Raw genomic sequence first — 19,868 nt, 5'->3', positions numbered from 1 at the left:
GCAGCACCCGCGGGAACTGCAGAGGGGGTCCTGCTTTGTGCCCTGGCGTGGGACGGGGTGTCCTCCCCTCCACAGCAGGGCCTGGGGGACACCTGGGTCCCCCCAACACTCCTCACCCTGCGCTCGTGTCACAAGTTTGCCTGGGAAACCCTGTAAATATTTGCCTCGGTTTCCCGCAGTGCCAAAAAGGAGGGCTAGAACTCGTCAGGCCCACAAAGATTAATTACTTGGGCTTTGCGAGATGCTTCGCCCTGCTCAGAAGGACAGCGATGTTCTCTGGAGCTGGAAACCCGCCCTCTCCTCCTTCCTGCACTCGCCGCTTGCCATCTGCTGAGAGGCATGCAGAAAAGACGACACAAATCCTTCATTACGCTGCGCATTCTATTATCTCACCTCAGATTTTGTGGCTAATCTCTTTTACAGATTTCGTTCACATAAGTGGAGTATTCTAGCTTTAGCAAGCTTTCTCTTCTGATTCTGCAGCGATCAGTCAGCTAAAAAGAAAAGAGAGGAAAGAACAAGTGTCCTTAAATTTGTCATTCAGTCTTTCCTAGGCTTTATATATTGTTCCTCCTCCACAGCTCCCCAACTCAAAAGCTTGAAGGCAAAGTGAATTCAGCACAGGCAGAACAGAACAACAACACCCACGGGGACAGAGGGGACCCTCTTGTTTGGGGCCATTCAGCCCAGACAAGACAAAGGTCCATAGATAGCATGGGTGAGACCCATCCAGCGCCCCGAGCCTGCGGGAGCGGCTGGATCATGCGCTGCCCCTGGATATTTCCCTTTGCAATTCCCATACACCAAGAGCAAAGCCCAGGGCTGGCTTTGTCAGCGCTCAGTACCTCCAACTGCAGCCAATGCTGGCTGTAATTAAGCATTAGTGTTAAGCGCCCGTGCAGGGAGCACGGTGTTCAGGTCTGCTCGGGTCGGATGCAGGTGCAGCTGGTGTTACAAGCTCTGTTGGAAATGGTGCCCTGAAGGACACGGAGTTTTGGGAGAGGAGCAGGGAGCTGCTGGGCAGTGCTGCGATGCTGCCAACGGCCCGTACGGCTCCGGGGCGCAGACAGCACCCCAGAGAGCGAACAACCCACCCACGAACACGAGAGCTGCCGGGGTATCTGAGCACTCTGCAAAGTGAGCAGACATGACACCAAAGCCCTTTGAGGAATATAAATATCCCCGCGATGACGAGCTGGTGAGAGGAGGGAAAGGCAGAACTGAGCCTCCTGGCAGTACCGTCTGGGGTGTCCTGTGACAGCTCCACCAGCAGTTTCTCCAGGACACCTCGGTGGTTTTCCAGCTGCCGTGGGGTGAGCCACATCCCCAGCACCGGGACCGCGAGCTGGGGAGGGAGAGACAAGTGAGCAGGAAAAGCGCGGGGAGCGGAGGGAGGCGGGTTGGGGTGCTGAGGGAGGCGGGTTGGGGTGCTGTGCCCCCGCCGCGCAGGTCGGCGGAGCCTGGCGCTGGTGTGAAGGGAAGAGGATGATCCTTGTGTGGGGAGAAGCAACATTTTGAAGTCACTGCAATCTTGTGCTGTTGAGAGCGCCAAAGTTTTCGCGCATTGGATCATCTCTGGGCTGACTCAGACACACAGATAAAAGTACCTCCTGGCAACAGAGACTGTGAAGAAGAAAATCATTTCTGAACCGTATAATCCCCCACTATCTCCCACCTCGACCCCGGGAGCTACCGGCTCCACGGGCGCTGGCAGAGCCCCTGCCTCGGGAAAGGCTGCGGTGAGACGCCGTCCCGCGGGCGGCCGGGGCCCAGCTGCGGCTCACGTCCACCCCCAGGAAATCAAAGTGGTTCCAGTCACGGCTGGAGGCCCAGGAGGGCTGGTGGTTGTGGCGGGGGGGCGTTAGACACTGCAACGTGCCGGTTATTTAATGCTTTGAACTGCGAATCCGTGCTGTTTAAATCCTATTATCGATTGGTGGTGCACCACACCTGCCAGAGTGCTTGCACATTAACGTGTGTCTTGGCCAAATTCCAGCCTAGCTAGGCCGGCTGCCTGTCCCGCTCAGTCTCCCCGCTTCGGGGTGGACCTGCACCCCGTTGTGCTGGCGGGACCGGCCGTGCTGGCACAGGAGTGGCTGCGTGGGCAGGGCAAAGAGCTCCCTCTGTTCCGCTGGGGAAGCGGCCCTGTCAGACTGGCCAGGTGAGCGAGCCTTCGGGGCTCGGACGGGCACCCACATCCCTCTAACTGGCAATTTTCTGCTCGGTATCCAGACTTTGTGGGGGTGTGGTGCATGGGCCCAGGTTTATAAGAAAGGTCTTGCTGGTGCAGGGGACTGTGAGATTGGAGGTGACACTGAGCAGCTAATCTGGAGCTGGCGGAAAAGCGACAATTTAAACCCAGAGCTGAAGCGGAGCTGCAAGTTCCTGCCTTGCAGGTGGTTCCTGTCCCCCGGCTCCTCGAGTCGCGCGGCTCCGCGTACCTGGATGCTGTCGGCCTCGCTGACGTCCGCAGCATCTCGCGCGGAGAAGCCGTCCTCTTCCCGCCGCTGCGGCGCCGGCAGGGACTTCTTCTGCCCCGCTTTGTTCCTCTCCTTCTCCTGCAGCTTCGGAGCACAGAGCAAAGGCGGCAGTGATGCTGGCATGCGGCACCACGCACGTACCAAACCCCCAGCCCCGACAGCAGGTACAGAGCTACAAGGGCTGCCATGTGTCAACGATCGATCTGGGGACCGTGCGTGGGTCCCCATCATCTTCCTCCAGGAGGCTGAAGGATGACTGTGCTCCGCACAGAAAGCAATCACTATCCGAAAGCGGACAGCTGTTGGAAACAAGATTTTTCTCCCCGTATCAATGGCTGTGTTGTGTGGGGGAGGCTCGCCCGGCTGCATCTGAGAAGATGCAGGCTCAGAGCTGCCTGCCTGGCACCTTTCAACACTATTCGTTTCACATCAAAAGAAAAAAATGTTCTCTGCACATCCCAGAGGTGACAACCATCTAGAGGATGGTTAATTATTTGTTACAACAAAAAGACCCATCAGAGTGGTGATGGGAGGCTGCAGCTCCTCTATAAAAATTACAGCCGCTAGCACGGAGGAAAGAAAAACGAGCCCCAGTGTCTGCAGACGGCAATCCCCACAGGTCTCCGAGTCCCCTTGTAAAGGAGCTCAGGCTCTTCCTTCCTAGTCTCACTTCTTAAAAATTTGTCTCTGCCATCCCCATAGCCCTCGACTTCGGGATGAGTGAGGGACTGTCAGTATCGCAATGTCCCTGGTGGGGGCTGGAGCGAGGGCAGGACAGCGAGACGGCGCGAGAGCCGGGGGGCGGAGGAGAAGCCCCTTTCCTGCGCCCTCCAGGGCTCCCCGGCGTTACCTGCATTTTCCTGAAGTCGCTCTGGGTGAAAAAGGGCACGAAGCCATCGGTCTGCTCAGCCAGCATGGACACCACGTACAGCACGAGCAACCCGGCCACCGCCTTCCTTGAAACCATCGTGAGTCTGAATGGCACAGGGAAGAAGACACGGGGGTGATGGTGGAGGGAGCCCTTTGACAAGAAATCTCTTTGGCGCTTGATCAGCCGCAATCCCATTATCCACCAGCTAACTAGAGGGATATTTACTCTTCCAGCTGCTCCTGAGCTGAGAACAGAAGTGTCTTGACTGACAACTCTCCTCTCGAACCTTTGTCTGTAAGCAGATCTGTTCTGGAGCGGGGTCTGCAGAGCCTGCGGGCCCAGCGCTGCCGTTCTGAGCCCCGCTGTGCCCCGCGGGTCCGGCCCTCCAGCTGTGCGGGTCCGGCCCTCCAGCTGTGCGGGTCCAGAGCCCTGCACGCCCCAAGCAGGATGCTCCCCTGGTCCCGCTGGGACACAGAGCGGTGCCCTAGGAGCAAAACCTAAACACAGCTGTTCTGTTAAATTTCGGGTTCACATTCCTCACCCCTGAAAAGCTGCCTTGGCGGACTGAAGCTTTTAATGAGGCTCACTGGGTCTGAGAGAGCGGGAAGGGCATCTGCCAGCCTGGCTCCGCAAAGCCCTGATATAAAGGGCTTTAAAAACTGCCTTCTGAAGTGATTGAACAGTGACTCCACGTCAGCGGAGGACTTACGTAAACATTAAATGTTCTCTTTAAATATTAAAATATTCTCTCTGGACAAATTTAATGAAGTCTGGTCCCACAGCTTAACAACTCTACCTGATTGGAGCCTGATCCTTAATTAGTTTCAGAAACCTCTTAGTTTGGACGTTATTGAAAAGACATTGTTAGGTCAAGTTTGACCCCTAAATTAGATTTCCCATAAATATCAGCGGTATTGAACGGAGGGCGGGTGGAGTTAATAAATATTCCCTTCCCGCAGCCCTTGTCATTCCGGTCCCTCTGCTGCCCCTTCTCCCCCTGCCCACCCCGTCTGCTGCAATCCCGGCCGGGATCGCTCCGGCACGTTGATGGGCACGTGTGCTGATAACACCGTGTTATTCATCTCAGCAGCATCAAACTTGTGTGCCTTTTCATTTATTCTTTCTACCTCCACAATAAAGCACTGCTGTATACAAAGGAGGAAACCCAGCCACCTCCTTCATCTCTTATTGACTCTCCCTTTGTGAATTGATTCTCTCCCTCTTCCCCCAGAGAAACACTCCCACACATTACTCCAGTCAAGAAATGTCAATTCTGAATGTCCCTTCCTCATTTTGTAAGCAGGACATGTCTTTCAGACCTGAGATCTCCAGCTCGGTGCCTCTCCGGGCAGACGGTACTTTGTTGTTAGTGAATTTGCTTCCCGGCTACAAAGAGAGAGCAGAAAGCAGGAGGATCCCGAGCTCAGCATCAGCACAAGGTGCTGGGTGCAGCACCGCCCAGCGCTGCCCACGCCTGCGAAATGGGGCGAAATGGCAATGTGGGGGCAGCAGGGGTGAACATCCAGCTGGCACCGGGGTGAGCACAGTGACAGGAGAGCGAGCCCGTCTGCCCTGCTGCCCTCCAAAGCAAAATCAGCCCCTTAGTGTCCACAGGAACCGCCCGCGACTCATTTTCGGTCCATTGGGAGCAGATCCCATGGGCAGCCGGGGGTCCCTATGCCCGTGTCAGTGTCTGCGCAGGACGAGCAGGGAGGCAGCAGCTGCAATCAGTGCTCGATGACCGGCTCTGAGCAGAAAGCCCCTTTTCCCTGGTTTAAGCACCGGTTTTGTCTCCTGTCTCTGGTCAGAGCTCTCTCTGCTCTGCCAACAGGTGCTGGTGCTACCAGCACCCACCGGAGCGCCCGGCGCCCCCGCCCAGCCCGCGAGCGGCAGCGAGACCCCACGCGTACCTGGTGAGCGCAGCCCTGGACGCGGCAGCTCAGGCCCTTTCTTGCTCCTGTCCAGCCCGGGTGCTCCTGCTGGATCTCGCACCTTTATATCCGGCAGGGCACGGCCGCAGGCCTGCGCGGGCGCGCACCGCGGCATCGCCGGCCCACGGCTGCCTGGCGCGCGTGGAAACGAGCCTGCGGACCGGGAACATCTTATCTGCAACGGGTCTTTAGGAGGTTCTCATCTCCAGGAAGATCAGGAAGATCCCCGCTCCCCGGGCAGCTGTTCCCCGCGGTCCCACCGCTGGGCAGGCTCCCTAAAGCACATCTCTCGCTGCCTCCGTTTCCCCGTCTGTAAGATAGAGAAGTTCCTCTCTCTCGACTTGTCTTTGTAGATCGTGAGCCCTCGGGATAAAGCTTTTATGAGGTGAGTATACCAGCAGTAACGTGGTGCCTGTGGCTTAATTCTATTTCTACAGTAACGTGGACAATTCACAATACCAACTATGTTGCCACAAAATAAGCATAATACAGGATGAAGTTTGACCCACCAGCATTGCAAAAAGCACAGATTTAAGCTAATAAATTCCCCGGCAGGATCTAGGGCGAAATATTAAAATAATAAAGAAGACTATACATGCTAAATCTATCACCAAAAAGCTTTATAAACGCAGCAGACAAGTGGGGTGATATCAAAGCACTGCAGGGGATTTCTCTCTCCATTCTGAGTCTCCATGTGGCCCCTTTTACCATCCTGAGCATCTTGTGGTCCTGGACACACACAAACCTCTGCATGGACACAAACACGGTGCAGAGCAAGGGACTTGTGCAGAATCTCACCCTGGGCCTCTCGAGACCCTCAGACGCAGGGGCCGGGGGGTTTGGGGTCAGAAACACCCCGGTGCCTCTCACAGCGGGTGCCAACGCTCCAGGAAACCCGAGCGCAACCTGGCGAGATGAAAGAGGAAAAAATGAGCTGGGGAGGCAATGAAACGCTCCTGCATCAAGTGTCTGACGGGTGGCAGAGCGGGCGCGCGGCGTGCCTGCCCGGCTGGTTACGAACCCAGCACTGGTGGCATTTGCTGCAGACGAGGGGACACGAGCCCTCGCCCAGCCCGGGAAATGCCTTTTCTGCCCCAGCTGCGGCGCAGCCGTCGATACGCTGGGTACACACGCACTGCGCCGCTCCGTGCCACCTCCGGGCTTATTTCCCCCTCCATTTACTGAAGAATTTGCGCAAAGCCCATTTGACACTGGTTCTCATTTTAATTGACTTTTCCAGTATTTTTTCCATGGTTATGATGGATGCAGCTGACGAGTCAGCAGATGGCGTTGGGAAGTGACAAATTAATTACCAAGAAAGGTCACTTTTTCAAAGCACTAAACTTTCCCGTGCCTCGTCCTCTTCTACCTCAAAAATGTGGCTGGCTGACAGGTTTCCCATCCATCTGCGATGAAACTTTCTGCGTTGGAAAGGACAACCTTTAAAATAAAAAGGGAAGATGAAAATTAATCATCTCTGTATTAGCTGCGTGCTGCCTGCCAGGTTCACCTCTTAATTACGCCAGAGTGTTCAAAACGGAGAGGAAACCAGAGTTGGAAATAAGGGACCCGACCCCACAACTTCTGCAGCGGTGGCACCGGAGCAGGCGCAGCAACAGGCGGCTCTTGGCTGCGGGTTCGCCCATAAAGCGGCTTTCGGCACGTCCCATTGCCCGTGCAAAACGAGAGGAAATGAAAATAAAACTCAGCTGGTAATCTCATCTCCAGCATTACAACGCAAAACCCCAGTCCTGCTGCAATCCCTGCAACCATTTGCAACCTGCAGCACCCCGAAACTTTCCTTGTTTTATGAAGCAAAATCGCAGGAGAGGTTAGGAGCTCAATAAAAATATGATGTACAGAATGAAGCTGCTTGCAGTTCTGCCAGTACCTAAAGTTAAACGCTTGCCATAATTGGGAGCAATTTGAAGAGGAACCTGGCAGCAGCAAAGTCCATTAAGCCGCGTATCAGTTGCAGTGTCAAGGAACTGGGAACACGAGCTCCCCGTGCCAGCGACGCTGAGCATTTGTCTCCCTGTGCTGTCCTGTTCCCTCCAGCCGCTCTGTGCTCCGGCTGCTTTGGCAAGTGGGCTGCATAAAAAACTGGAGATGGACGCCAACGCGAATCTGAAGCTGAAATTCAGCCGCAGGGTAACGCAGAGGGACGGCAGGGAGGACGCGGCTCCGCGCGCGTCCCGTCTGCTCCCACAGCAGCCACGCGTGCGCAAAAACCGCGTCCCCAGCCCCGCGTCCCATTGCTCACGGGAACACCCATCTCACCCCGCTCAGGGCAAATGACTCTTGCTCAGGTCAAACTGCGGCACTCGCTCTGCTCATTTCTGAGCCGCACGGCGGGGCCGGCGTGGGTAAGAGGCCCATTCTCCCTCCCCGTTGGGGGGCAGGAGCAGACACCCGTTCTCCCAGCCCCACAGCGTCCCCCGGCGCCGGGCCGCGCTGCGGGTGGAGCGGGCGCCGCCGCCTGCCCAGCGCTCCTCATGAATAAAGCACCAGCGACAAATTCTAATGCCGCTTTCGAAATATTAACGCTAGATAAATATTTGAAGAATCACAGGCTTAAAACACATGTTAATTTGCGGCATAAATATTTTAAGGGCGCAGATTTCCCCTGCGCTCGCCTGGCGCCCACTTGAATTTCTCCCGCCGCTGGGTGCTGTAATTCACAGTAATTCGCAGTAATTCATGGCCGTGCAGCCGGGCTGGGTGAGAATCGACAGCGAGGATTTAACTCCTGCTGACTCCCAAAAACAGTTCGCCCTCCTGGTTCCAGCAGCAAATCATGAACCCTCAGATTAACGGAGAATTTGTCTGGCGGCGTTTCCACATGGACCCAGCGCCGCGGCCATGGGTGGCAGCGGCTGGGGCGGCCGTGGGCGCGGGACAGGGGTCGTGCTGCAGGGGAGGGCGGTCCCACCGACCTCGGGCTTACCCGCAAACGCCTTCTCTGCAGCTCTTCAGCACCAGAGTCTCCAGGAGCGCCCGGGGAAGCAGCGTCTTCGCAGACCCGTCTTCAGCGTCTCGCTGGGCTCCTCTGCGTCCCCAGCGCACCTGCAAGACCTCCCCACGGGCAATTAAATCCTGACGAGTGATTGCTGCGCCGCAAAACGCCAGAACCTCGCTGGAAACAGGGCCTGGACACCCCTAAACTGGGGACACCTGGAAATTCTCTGTGCTGCCTCAGTTTCTCCATGGAAGGACAAAAGAAAGAGGGACGCGCGTGTGTCTGGCCGTGGCCTGGGCAGACTCAGCTGTGCTACTGGCGGTGGAGGAGACGGGCACGGCCAAGGCATCCCACCGAAAACAATCATCTGCCATCGGCATTAACAACCAAAACCAAACCAACCCACCCACAAACCAACCAAAAACCCACCTTTTTTAATAAAGCAGATTTCTGCACTTATAAGAACTTTCTAGTCTCTCAAACAAGGAAAAAATAAATAAGATACTAACGCTGCTTTGCTTTGCTTTTCTTCATTTTTGGTCACTCCTTTGCCATTCTCTCCCAGATCTGGAACAAGCGAAGGGAGGAAGGAGAGGAGGTGAGAAAACAAGACTGGATGCATCTCATTTTGGTTTTCAAATCCAAAGCAGCGGGTTTCCACGTGCAGGCTCGGGAACACCTCCGGGCAGGGCAGAGCTCGCTCTCAGGCGCCGCGGGGGCCACGGTCGAGCCGAGCTGCCGAGCCCGGCCTGGCAGGGAGAGCCCCCGGCGGCTCCGCCAAGGGGCCCCCGCCCCACTCACGGGGAAGATTTATTGGATTTGATGGAAGAGCAATTTAGCCTTTACACACACCAGTCACCCACTGACCTCCTGTTTTCTTATTACCTCCTTTTACCCCCCCTACTGTTCCCGTATCAAACAACAATATATCAGGTTAAGCACAGCAAGACGAAAGGCTAAAGCACCGAGAAGTGCATTAAATGGCTGCGTTGCAGGGCTGCTCGCCCTGTCAGGGCGGCGGGAGGATGATGTACGGTATCCCTGCTTGCTCGGGGGAGTAGATGCCGTTTGCGGGGTGCAGATGCCGTTTGCGGGGTGCAGATGCCGTTTGCGGGGTGCAGATGCCGTTTCCGGGGAGCGGTTGGTTTGCTGAGCTGGGCTGAGAGCAGCCAGGACCCGACCTCCTGCCTTCGCAGTCGTGTCCATGGGGACTATCTACCCATGGCAGAACTGAAGCCTGAAACGGCACCGCTGTGCTCAGTGCTGCCAGCCCCCCGAGATTCCCTGATACAGTGAACTAGATTACACTGGATGCCCAGGATTTATCAGCGGTTTCAATGGAGAGTCACCCGTCTCATTCCAGAAACCTCAGAAGTTAATAGTAGTTTATCTGCAACAGGGGAGAAGCGTTTGCCGCTGCTTTATCTCCTTTCAGGCTTGCAAGGCACCAATTCATTCTGCAAGGCAACAAGAACCAGGGTGAGATGCCCCCAGGGGAACCAGAGGCAGCGCACGTGGCCCGTCTGCGCGGCCACCGGGAGCGTTGCCCACGGGAGAACCCGCACGGCCTGCCCGGCTGGACAACCGACGGGAAACCTCGGGCAGAAACATCTGCAGACACATCTGGGCCTGTCCCGGCAAATCCGATCCCAGCACCGGGCTCAAATTTGATAAAACATCAGTTTAATCCATGGATATTTTGCTCAGGTGATGAGCAGCAACCTCAGGGAAAGCCTCTCAACCGCAAAGGCTTTAGAGAGCTAAGCAGTGATGATCGGCAGCTCAGGAAAATAAAGGTTAATGAAAAGACTGGGGGAAAAAAACCAATCAATGTTTTTTGACCATCCTACCGTTGCTTCGCTCACCCGCGTGGGGCTGCTGCATCTGCCGCCTCTCGTGCTGCAGGACCACGCGCTCGCAGGGTTTGTGCAGAGCCTTAGGAGCACAACGAGGCAGCAAAGGGGAAGGGAGCAGGAACTGCGAGAGAAAAGCCTTGTTGTGCCAACGTGGGGCTCGATGTGCAAGGGGAATCGGTGCAAACCTGGTGTCAGCGGCTGCAGGTTGAGCCCCGAGCCAGTGCCGTTATGTAAAGGGACGGGGAGAAGCCCGGGGCTGGATGGAAGAAACGAATCCAATTACAGGATGAAGGGCAGAGGGAGAGAAAAGACACGTTTGGTCTGGAGCAAATCCCTGGAAGGCTTTAGAGCAGGGCAGCAAGAAGAGGACGAGAATGAGTTGCAGTGCGGACACCCAACCGTCACCGAGAGGGACGGGCGCATCAAAATGGGCAGAAAGGAGGGGATGGGGCTCCCAGTTGGCTGGAGTGCGGCCGGGATGTAACAAGAGACCCAAACCACATCAGGACGCGGCTCCTGTGGGAGCTGGAACGGCAGGTTGGCTGCTCGCCGTCCCCATCGGAGCCAGGAACACCAGCCAGGCCCTGCCAGGGCAGACAAGCAGCGAGCAAACCCCACATTTCCTCTGTACCGTTGCCCAAAAGATTATAACCCAGTTTCCAGTGTCGCGGCAGTCTGCGGGCTCCCACGGCAAACCCAGGGCTCTGCGCTACAAATGGAAAAACATTGACCCAGTTATGACAAAATGAAACAGCACGTCTAAAGCATCGCTGCAGAGCGCTACGAACATCCACAATTAAGGCTTCCAGGAATTACAGGGTTCAACTTCAAATGAGGTTTACAAATTAAAAATAAAAGAGCTGGATTATTTCTATTTGCCTAAAGCCCCTTCTCTGGCTGCTCAGCCGTTCTCAAAGCTGGGCCACGGCTGCTGCTGGACGCTGCAGAACCAAGGTGCTGGTGCTACCCTCTCGCATCCCTCGGGAACTGAACAAAAGCCTCTCTGAGCCTGCAGTGAAGCACCTGCCGTGAGCGGGGCAAAGCAGAGCTTGGACAGAGGAGCTGCACCCGGATCCTGCATCCCAGCAAACCCCTCCTGATGGCTTCAAACAGCCCAGAAACCAGAGCAGCACCCGGCCAGGGCTGACTGCGGTCTGCGAGGCAGGATCTCGGGAGCAGACAGCGGCCCTGGCCAGGGCTGGTGTGCTCCATCGCACAGCCGGGAGGCGCAGGGAAACGTGCTGGTGCTGCAGGGACACCCTGCCTGTGCCAGGGCCATGGGGATGCGCTGGCTGTGCCGGGGACACGGAACACGCTGGCTGTGCTGGGGTCATGGGGACGTGCTGGCTGTGCCGGGGACACGGAACACGCTGGCTGTGCCGGTGCCGCGGGGACATGCCGGCTGTGCCGGTGCCGTGCTGGCTGTTCTCCCCGCGCTGCTGCGTGGCCGCTCAGACTGTCTTGCAAACCTGCCTACTCTGCTACAGCCCCGGTTTATCACTTCGTTAGAAGTGTTGACAGCACCACACGGAGCGGTGCAGGTTCACAGCTGAGCCGGATTGCTCAGCTCCTTGGCAAGAAAATGACAGGTCCTGACGACTTTCTGTCTCCCCGAGGAAACACTGCGGTGCTCACAGGGATGGTACCTGGATCGGCAGCAGGAGCAAAAGCCTGGAGGTGACAGGGCCCTGCCTGCTCGTGAACACCGTGCACACAGGCTGAGGTTGGCGGAGGTGAAGCTCTACTCTTCTGCTGCCAGGCAGAGCCGGGAGAAGGAGCCGTGACAGGGAACCCGCTCGCAGAACAGGAGCTGCGGTTCCTCCTGCCCAACGCCCGCGGCACAGCCCCTCGTGGGCTGCAGGCAAGGCAGGACAGGGCTGCTGAGCGCCCTTATCTGTGGGGACAGCAGTGAGGGCATGGCACCAACAGCCTCCCTCTGCACCAGCAGGTCCTGCTCCTGGATGGGTGCAACCCTGCAAACCAGGGCACAGCGTGGCCAAGTTAATCCCCGCTGAGGGAGGAACGGCCCACCGAACCAAATTGTAAATACATCTGTGTCCTCCTTCTCCTGGCCACACATTTAAATCTATTTGATCCACTCTAATGGATTGATCTACAAGTTTGTGCACACACATCCTGCTTTGGACAGGGTGGCTGGCAGCGCCTCGCCCATCACGAGCTGTCAGCTCCGCTCAGCCTCACCTCCGCCGGGAACGAATCCAATTACAGGATAAAGGGTTTTCTTCCCCTCCATATGGTCTCTGTAACGCTCCAGCTTTATCTTGCTTTAACCCCGTTCCTGGCGATGGAGCTCACCAGCCCGGCGTAAGCGGCTCAGCGCAGCAGCCGCGCGGCTGCAGTCCCATACGGGAAATGGGGCGTCCTGGGGCAGCTCCGCAAGGTCCGCACCTTCCCCCCCGTCCTCCTGCCCAGCGGGGGAACGAGCCCCTCCAGACGGGACACTGAGGGTGCAGGACAGAACCAGCCCAAAGCACAAAAGCGCAGTTTGTGTTCAGCGCTGGTGCTCGTGACTCAGGTTTAAGGTCCGGTGCATTAGTCCATCACCAGACTTGAAGCACAGCTGTTGGCTGCACGGCTGATTTCTATCGCACATCTCTTGGGGAAGCTGCGCGGTGCCTTTGCCCCAGCAGCAAAGAGCCTTGCACAGGAACGGGCACCGCAAAGGGTCCCAGCTGCCACTGCTCCAGGAAACTCGCGTCCCAGGCACCGCTGGCTCTGCCTGTCACTGCAGCCGGTGAAACAACCGGTGAAACAACCGGTGAACCAACCGTATCGGCTCAGTGCAAGTCAGTTATTTGATTATAATTATCCCTCCTTGCTTTACACAGGACATGAAAGCCCAGAGCAGCTCAGGGCTCCGTCACGCCATGTGCTGACAAACAATGAATAAGAGACAATCTCATCTCAAAGAGCTTAGCAAAGCAGAAAAAAAACCTGCGAGAAGGAAGAAAACCCTTCTTTTTCTTAAGGACGAACACAAAGAAAACAAGCCTCTCCTCTCCCATTAAACAAAGCCTGAATTTTGCCATCGCTGCCTTTGTCGTAGAGTAAGCACGGAAAACAATTGCTAGCTCCCTGGGAGCCAGCCCGTAAGGTTCCCCTGCTAAGAGACACCAAATTAAAGCCATCACTTTCCATTTCTGCGACAGAGACAGAACCGAGGTTGCATTCAGGACACGTCCTGGAGGAACCAGCTCTCCTCCCCGGTGTCGTTTTCCTAACGCCGGGTTTACGCGAGGCCTTGGCCATCGCTCCGGCTGCCCCTGACCCGCCGGCAGCTCTAAATCCACTCGCCGCGGGTATCGACACCAACCTCGGCCTCGAATCGCAGGGGAAGCGGAGCCCGGGAAGGGACAGACCCCGTTAGCACCACGGGGCGACCTGGGCTCACCCGCTCCGTGTCCAGCTCCCGACAGGGGCAAAGCCCAGGTCTAGGTGTAGGGGAAGGCAGTCTTTTGGAGCTGGACCATCATAGCAAAATCTTTTAGCTGAAAAGGGTTGATTTCTGCCACGGAAGCTGAGAGGGACAGCGGCACCGAGACGCACGTCTGTACCCATCTGTTTGTGTATTAGCTTTTCTGGCCTCTCCTTTCATGTTCAACAAATTCTGCAAAAAGTGTCTAACTTGCGTGCATCCAGAAGCTGACTGCAGGCAGGAGAGGCAGGAGACGCCTCAGGGAAAGCTTTGTGAGCAGGCCATGGGTCCTCAACAAGAAACTCCTGAGTTTCTCATGAGCTTGTGTTCAGATGAGAAAAGACCTGGACCAGGAATTGGATGAGCGGCGGTTCCACGGGACGTGCAGTGAGACACGTCCGAGAGCCACGGCCCTCGGGTGGGGATTCCTCGTCCCAGGACACGCGAGGTTTATGTGACCCACTTACTCTCAGCACGTCCCAGCTCAGGGAGCTCAGCGGGGCAGCGACCGGGACAGCGCTCATCCCCCCGCCCTGGCCCCCCGCCCCCGCCCGCCAGCTCCCACACCTCAGTCATTCATTCATCTGTTCATTCATCCAGCCACAGGACAGCAGTGACTTTTTCCATCCACCTTGTCTTGGCGAAGGTGGGAAAGAGGCTCACAGCTTACCGCATTAACAGATCAGGGCCATTAACGCCACCGCGTCAGAGATTAATGGAAGAGCTTCACTAAGGCGCCTTAGGCAGGTCTCCTGGAGAAGGAGCACCCATGACCCAGGAGGAAAAGATGAGGAAAGAGCTTGGGATGGAGCACCAAGGCTCCAAGCTGGCACTGGCCCTGCTGAGAAGGGTTTCAGAGTCTTGTGTGTGCTGGCATGGGGATCCCACATCCCAAACTGACTGGTGAGAGACCAGGAGAAGCTTCTTCCCATCCCACCTGCTCTCCCGGTGGGGCTGGTCATGGCAGCAGAGCTGGGTTTTGCTCGGTGATGGAGACACCAGGCAGCACCCACCGAGCCAGGCAGCACCCACCTGAGCCAGGCAGCACCCACCGAGCCAGGCAGCACCCACCGAGCCAGGCAGCACCCACCTGAGCCAGGCAGCACCCACCGAGCCAGGCAGCACCCACCTGAGCCAGGCAGCACCCACCGAGCCAGGCAGCACCCACCTGAGCCAGGCAGCACCCACCGAGCCAGGCAGCACCCACCTGAGCCAGGCAGCACCCACCGAGCCAGGCAGCACCCACCGAGCCAGGCAGCACCCACCGAGCCAGGCAGCACCCACCTGAGCCAGGCAGCACCCACCTGAGCCAGGCAGCACCCACCTGAGCCAGGCAGCACCCACCTGAGCCAGGCAGCCAAGCCCAGAGCAGCCAGAGCCAAGCCCATGGCTCAGACCCACAGAGCGGGGTCCAGTCTCCCCCGGTGCCCTCTCCAGGTGAGTGGGGCAGAGCTGGGCTGTCCCCAGCCCCTCCCTGGGAGCCCTCCAGCCGCCCAGGGACACGCGGGGACAGGCTGTGACCCACCGCGGACCCAACACAGGCCATCTCCCCACCCATCACCCAAAGCAGCCGCTCGCCAGCCCACCCGCTCCTCCTGCCTCTGCCCCTCTTCCAAAGGGGCCCCCACCCCCTGTCCCTTCCTCCCCCAACCCCTTAAACAATATTAAACACTTAATGGCAATTAATACGCTTTAATGCAGGTTTTGGGGCCAACTGGCTGCTTAGAGGGTGCTTAGACCATCAGCCCCTTTCAATCCCGTTGCCCTTGTCACTGGAAGTTAGCCGAGCCCCTAATCCAGCCTCCCCCCGCGCTCCCGAGACGAGGCCCCAGGGTATAAAACCTCCCCGGGCGCCGCCGCCCTGGGCACGGAGCAGGGCCAGCGACCGCTCCCGTCCCCCGCATCCGCTGCTCTTCTTACTCTGTCGCTTTTTGAGGGGGAGGACCCTTCGGCTGGGTATTTTTCCACATTGGGGGGTGGGACTTTTTAAATTTTTTTAATTGGGGTTGAAGGAAAATTCCTTAGAAAAATCAGAGCATTTGCTTTAAACAAACACCCTTAAAGCAAAGCCACTGCCGTACCACTGGCAGGATGAACGGGACGGAAGGTATCAATTTTTACGTGCCTATGTCCAACAAGACAGGGGTGGTGCGAAGCCCCTTCGAGTACCCGCAGTACTACCTGGCCGAGCCCTGGAAATACCGCGTCGTGTGCTGCTACATCTTCTTCCTCATCTCCACCGGTTTGCCCATCAACCTCCTCACCCTCTTGGTCACCTTCAAACACAAGAAGCTCCGGCAGCCGCTCAACTACATCCTGGTCAACTTGGCGGTGGCCGACCTCTTCATGGCCTGTTTTGGCTTCACCGTCACCTTCTACACCGCCTGGAACGGCTACTTCGTCTTCGGGCCCGTCGGCTGTGCCGTTGAGGGCTTCTTCGCCACGCTGGGAGGTAATGCCGTGGGGTGGGAGGTTGGCAGGGGTGATCTCCAGGGCTTTAGGAGCCCCATTCCATCCCTTCATCACACTGCGATGGTGGCGATGCATGCAGCACCTTCTCCAGAAAGCCACCTTGCGTGCCACCGCGGTGTCACAGCGCGCTGCGCAGGGCAGAGCTCGCCAGGCAAAGTGCTGCTTCCTTCTGATGGGGATGGAAAGAGAGATTAATGCAGGTTTGGTCTTGATGCTGAGAAGCACCATCTCACAACAAGCAGGGCAGCTGCAAGGGGACACGAAGGGGCCGGGGATGAGATCCTTGTTTGCAGGACCAAACCCAGGGGGATCTGCCCGCACGGCCCAGCGTGTGCTTGGGGGTGTCACACTGACGGTGCACGGCTGCTGGAAGTGAACACATGTCCTTGAAGCCACGTCAAGCATCTTCGCCAAAATGCTTCACTTTTTGGGACAAGGTGGAGTGTTGGGGAAGGTTCAGGGGGAACAGACATCCCTTGGGAGAGACCCCGCACGGGGACATGGGGAGGGGACACAAGGAGAGGGGCCCCACTCATCTGGAGCCAAAAGCAAGAGGCGGCAGCTCGGAAGCGCAGGAGAGCAGCAGCGCGGCCGGGAGGCGGCTGCAGGTTTGCGCAGAACCGGGGGCGGCAGGCGCTGCGGCAGCTCTTGTCCCACTTGCACCGATCTGGGTGCCCTTGGGAGCCGCTTAGCTCATTTCTCAGGGACACGGAACGCGCCAACGCTCCGCCCTGCAGAACGCCCGTGCTGAACAGGAAAATGCACTTTGCAGCCGTTGCCCACGCAGGCAGGCGGGCCCACGCGGCACCTCGCGGCGCATCTGACGCCCGCTCAGCCTCGCTGCAGCGACCCATAACCACGGCAAGGACTCGGGTTGTTTTCCCCCCTAAATGGGGCGATTTCCCGCAACGATGCTGATCTGAAAATCAAATAAAAAGGATGGATGTCCTGCCAGACAAAAGCAAAGCTAAATGTCCTGATCTAAGCCAAGGACTGGGGAACTGGTATCGGTGCCAGAAGATCATAGAGGCTGCACCATTTCTGATCCAGCGGGCCGTGCGCTTGCCGGCAGCGCTACCGGCCCCTCCGAGGTTCGTGTCTGGTGAAGAACAAGGCGGCTGCTGCTCGCAGGGAGGAAAGTTTGATGGGAAGCAGCAGTGCGAGCAGCAGGTCTCCGCGAATCCCAGCGCAGGGTGTAGTTATCAGCAGATTATCCCAGCTGGGGGCATTAGCAGGCTTACAGCACCGACTAAACGCTCCCAATCCCCTGAAGTTTAATTATCCCTTATAAATACATGTGCAGGCATGCCCACCCACACAGCCTCCCACACACACCTCCCCCTGATCCGGCACCGGCGGGAGGCTCACGAAATACACATTTAAAGGCATCAACAGGTTTGGGCACATCTGGCATCTTTGCCGGAAATCGTGCTTCCTCACACCCAGGTGGAATTCACCCCCTCGATTTCTAAATTATTAAGGATCCATCATGATCCCCTCCTCCGCCGCCAGCGTCCCGCGGCAGCAGACGCCCCCGCGGCTCCCAGAGCCGCTCGGTACAGTCGGGAGATTCTCAGTTATTCGCTGGGATGCTGGTTATCCTTTGCTGATCCCAGCCCCCCGGTCCCCTCTGCTCTTCGCTGCGAGCACGAAGGGAAGATCAAGCCCGGAGCAGCTCCTACCTCCACCCTACGCTCTCTTGTCCTCTCCTCCTGCAGGTCAAGTCGCTCTGTGGTCCCTGGTCGTCTTGGCCATCGAGCGCTACATCGTCGTCTGCAAACCCATGGGAAACTTCCGCTTCTCCGCATCCCACGCCATGATGGGCATCGCTTTCACCTGGATAATGGCCTTTTCCTGCGCCGCTCCCCCGCTCTTCGGCTGGTCCAGGTGGGTGCAAGGGTGCTCAGCGCAGCCCCAGCTGCTCAGCAAACAGCCCAGGGACAGGAGACGCGTTTGGGGCTCAGACCTGACACTGGGCTGCAGGTCAGAGGCAACGAGGCAGTCAGGACAGAGACGGGACCGCAGCCGCCAGTCCCAGCACGGCTCGGTGTCCCCTGACCCACAGCAGCCACGGGCTCAGCACCTCCTGCTGCAACGGCCCTTCCTGTTCCCTTTACGTTCTGCAGAGAAAGGGGCCCACGGGCACGGCTCATCCCCGCGGCAGAGCTGTGGGGACCCGCACGCTGCAGAGCCCGCGCAGCCGGCTCCGCGGGGCACAGAGGGCTCACCCAAAACACACCCGTCACTCCCTCAGCATCCCCACCCCCCGGGGACTCGGCCCCTGGGCTGCGCCCCCCGCAGTGGCCCCAGGGACGGCCCTGGTGCAGACCCCGACCCTTCTCCCGGCAGATACATGCCCGAGGGGATGCAGTGCTCCTGCGGCCCCGACTACTACACCCACAACCCCGACTACCACAACGAGTCCTACGTCCTCTACATGTTCATCATCCACTTCATCATCCCAGTCGTGGTCATTTTCTTCTCCTACGGGCGCCTCATCTGCAAAGTCCGAGAGGTAACGCTGGGAGGGGGCGGAGGGGCCGGGGTGGGTGGCTCGGGCGGGGGGTTGGTGACCCAGGGTGGCCTCACTGCCCCCCGCCCGCAGGCAGCCGCCCAGCAGCAGGAGTCGGCCACGACCCAGAAGGCTGAGAAGGAGGTGACGCGGATGGTGATCCTCATGGTGCTGGGGTTCATGCTGGCCTGGACGCCCTACGCCGTGGTGGCGTTCTGGATCTTCACCAACAAGGGCGCAGACTTCACCGCCACGCTCATGGCCGTGCCTGCCTTCTTCTCCAAGAGCTCCTCCCTCTACAACCCCATCATCTACGTCCTCATGAACAAGCAGGTGAGCTGCCCCATGCCACGCACGGTCACCCTTCACCTGGGCTTACCCAGGGCCACCGCAGGCACCTTCCTCCTCCCCGCAAGTGCCGGCAGCCAGCCGGGGGCTGTCAGCACCGCAGCGCGTCCCCGCTGGCCCCCGGTGCCACCGTTCTCTGTTTTCCTCCCTCCTTCAGTTCCGCAACTGCATGATCACCACAATCTGCTGCGGCAAGAACCCCTTTGGGGATGAAGACGTCTCCTCCACTGTATCCCAGAGCAAAACCGAGGTCTCCTCCGTCTCCTCCAGCCAAGTATCACCTGCATAGACCATGGACAGTTTGATCTGGGGTGACCCAGCGCGCTCGAGGACCGAGACAGACACCCAGACACCCCAGTCTCAGCACACACCTGCCCCTTCTCAGCTGTTCTCCCTCCTCTTTCTGGTCCAAACCCTGGGAAGCCGAGGCCCACACCTGGGATGGGGATACGGAATAAAAACCAGACAAATGTCAACCTGATTTGAGATTCCGTAACCCATTTTCACACAGTTAAGCTTTAATCCATCTTCATTACGGCTCCTTCTCACTGAAGTTCCTCATATTGCAAGGAGGAGACATCCAATGACAATTATTTGTTCTTTACAATTTGATTAATTTCGTGGGCATAGGAGGCCAGCTTGGCACGGCTATGAAATAACCATTCGATCACCTGCCCGGGGGCGGGAGCTGCGCGCCAGGAGCCCTTGGACGACCCGCGCCCGTCCCGCTCCCGCGTCCCTCGTTCCCAGCAGGGAGCCGCACGCAGAGCTGGCGCTGTCACCCTCTCCAGCATCCTTGGCCTCAGGTTGCTCAGCGGCCCCGGCGCCCCCCGAGCTCAGGCGCAGTCGAGGAAAGCAGCCGGGAAACACAGACAGCTGGAAACCCGGGCCCAAGGGCCGTTTCAGCGTCTGCCTCTCATCCCGCTGCAGCTGGGACGGCTCCTCCGCACCCCCGTGCTGCCGTCGGCTGCTTAGGAAAACTGCAGTAATGGGCTCCATTCAT

General features: G+C 58.0%; 2 protein-coding genes across 2 annotated transcripts; one reads left to right on the top strand and one right to left on the bottom strand.

Annotated features, from left to right (window-relative positions):
- Positions 1-486: 486 nt before the first annotated feature.
- Positions 487-3,447, bottom strand: MLN (motilin; the record flags this gene model as incomplete). The annotated part of the gene is made up of 4 exons (XM_080358192.1): positions 487-494; positions 1,240-1,345; positions 2,442-2,564; positions 3,331-3,447. 4 exons carry the CDS (start codon positions 3,445-3,447, stop codon positions 487-489), a joined length of 354 nt encoding a protein of 117 aa, XP_080214318.1.
- Positions 3,448-15,624: 12,177 nt separating this feature from the next.
- LOC308048950 (green-sensitive opsin) lies at positions 15,625-19,154 on the top strand (the record flags this gene model as incomplete). Its single annotated transcript, XM_080358277.1, has 5 exons — positions 15,625-15,985; positions 17,724-17,892; positions 18,355-18,520; positions 18,611-18,850; positions 19,023-19,154. 5 exons carry the CDS (start codon positions 15,625-15,627, stop codon positions 19,152-19,154), a joined length of 1,068 nt encoding a protein of 355 aa, XP_080214403.1.
- Between the last annotated feature and the right edge of the window lie 714 nt (positions 19,155-19,868).

This window comes from Nesoenas mayeri (genome assembly GCF_963082525.1).
Source record: "Nesoenas mayeri genome assembly, chromosome: 23".
Lineage (NCBI taxonomy): Eukaryota > Metazoa > Chordata > Aves > Columbiformes > Columbidae > Nesoenas > Nesoenas mayeri.
This window is presented reverse-complemented; position numbering and strand designations above follow the sequence as displayed.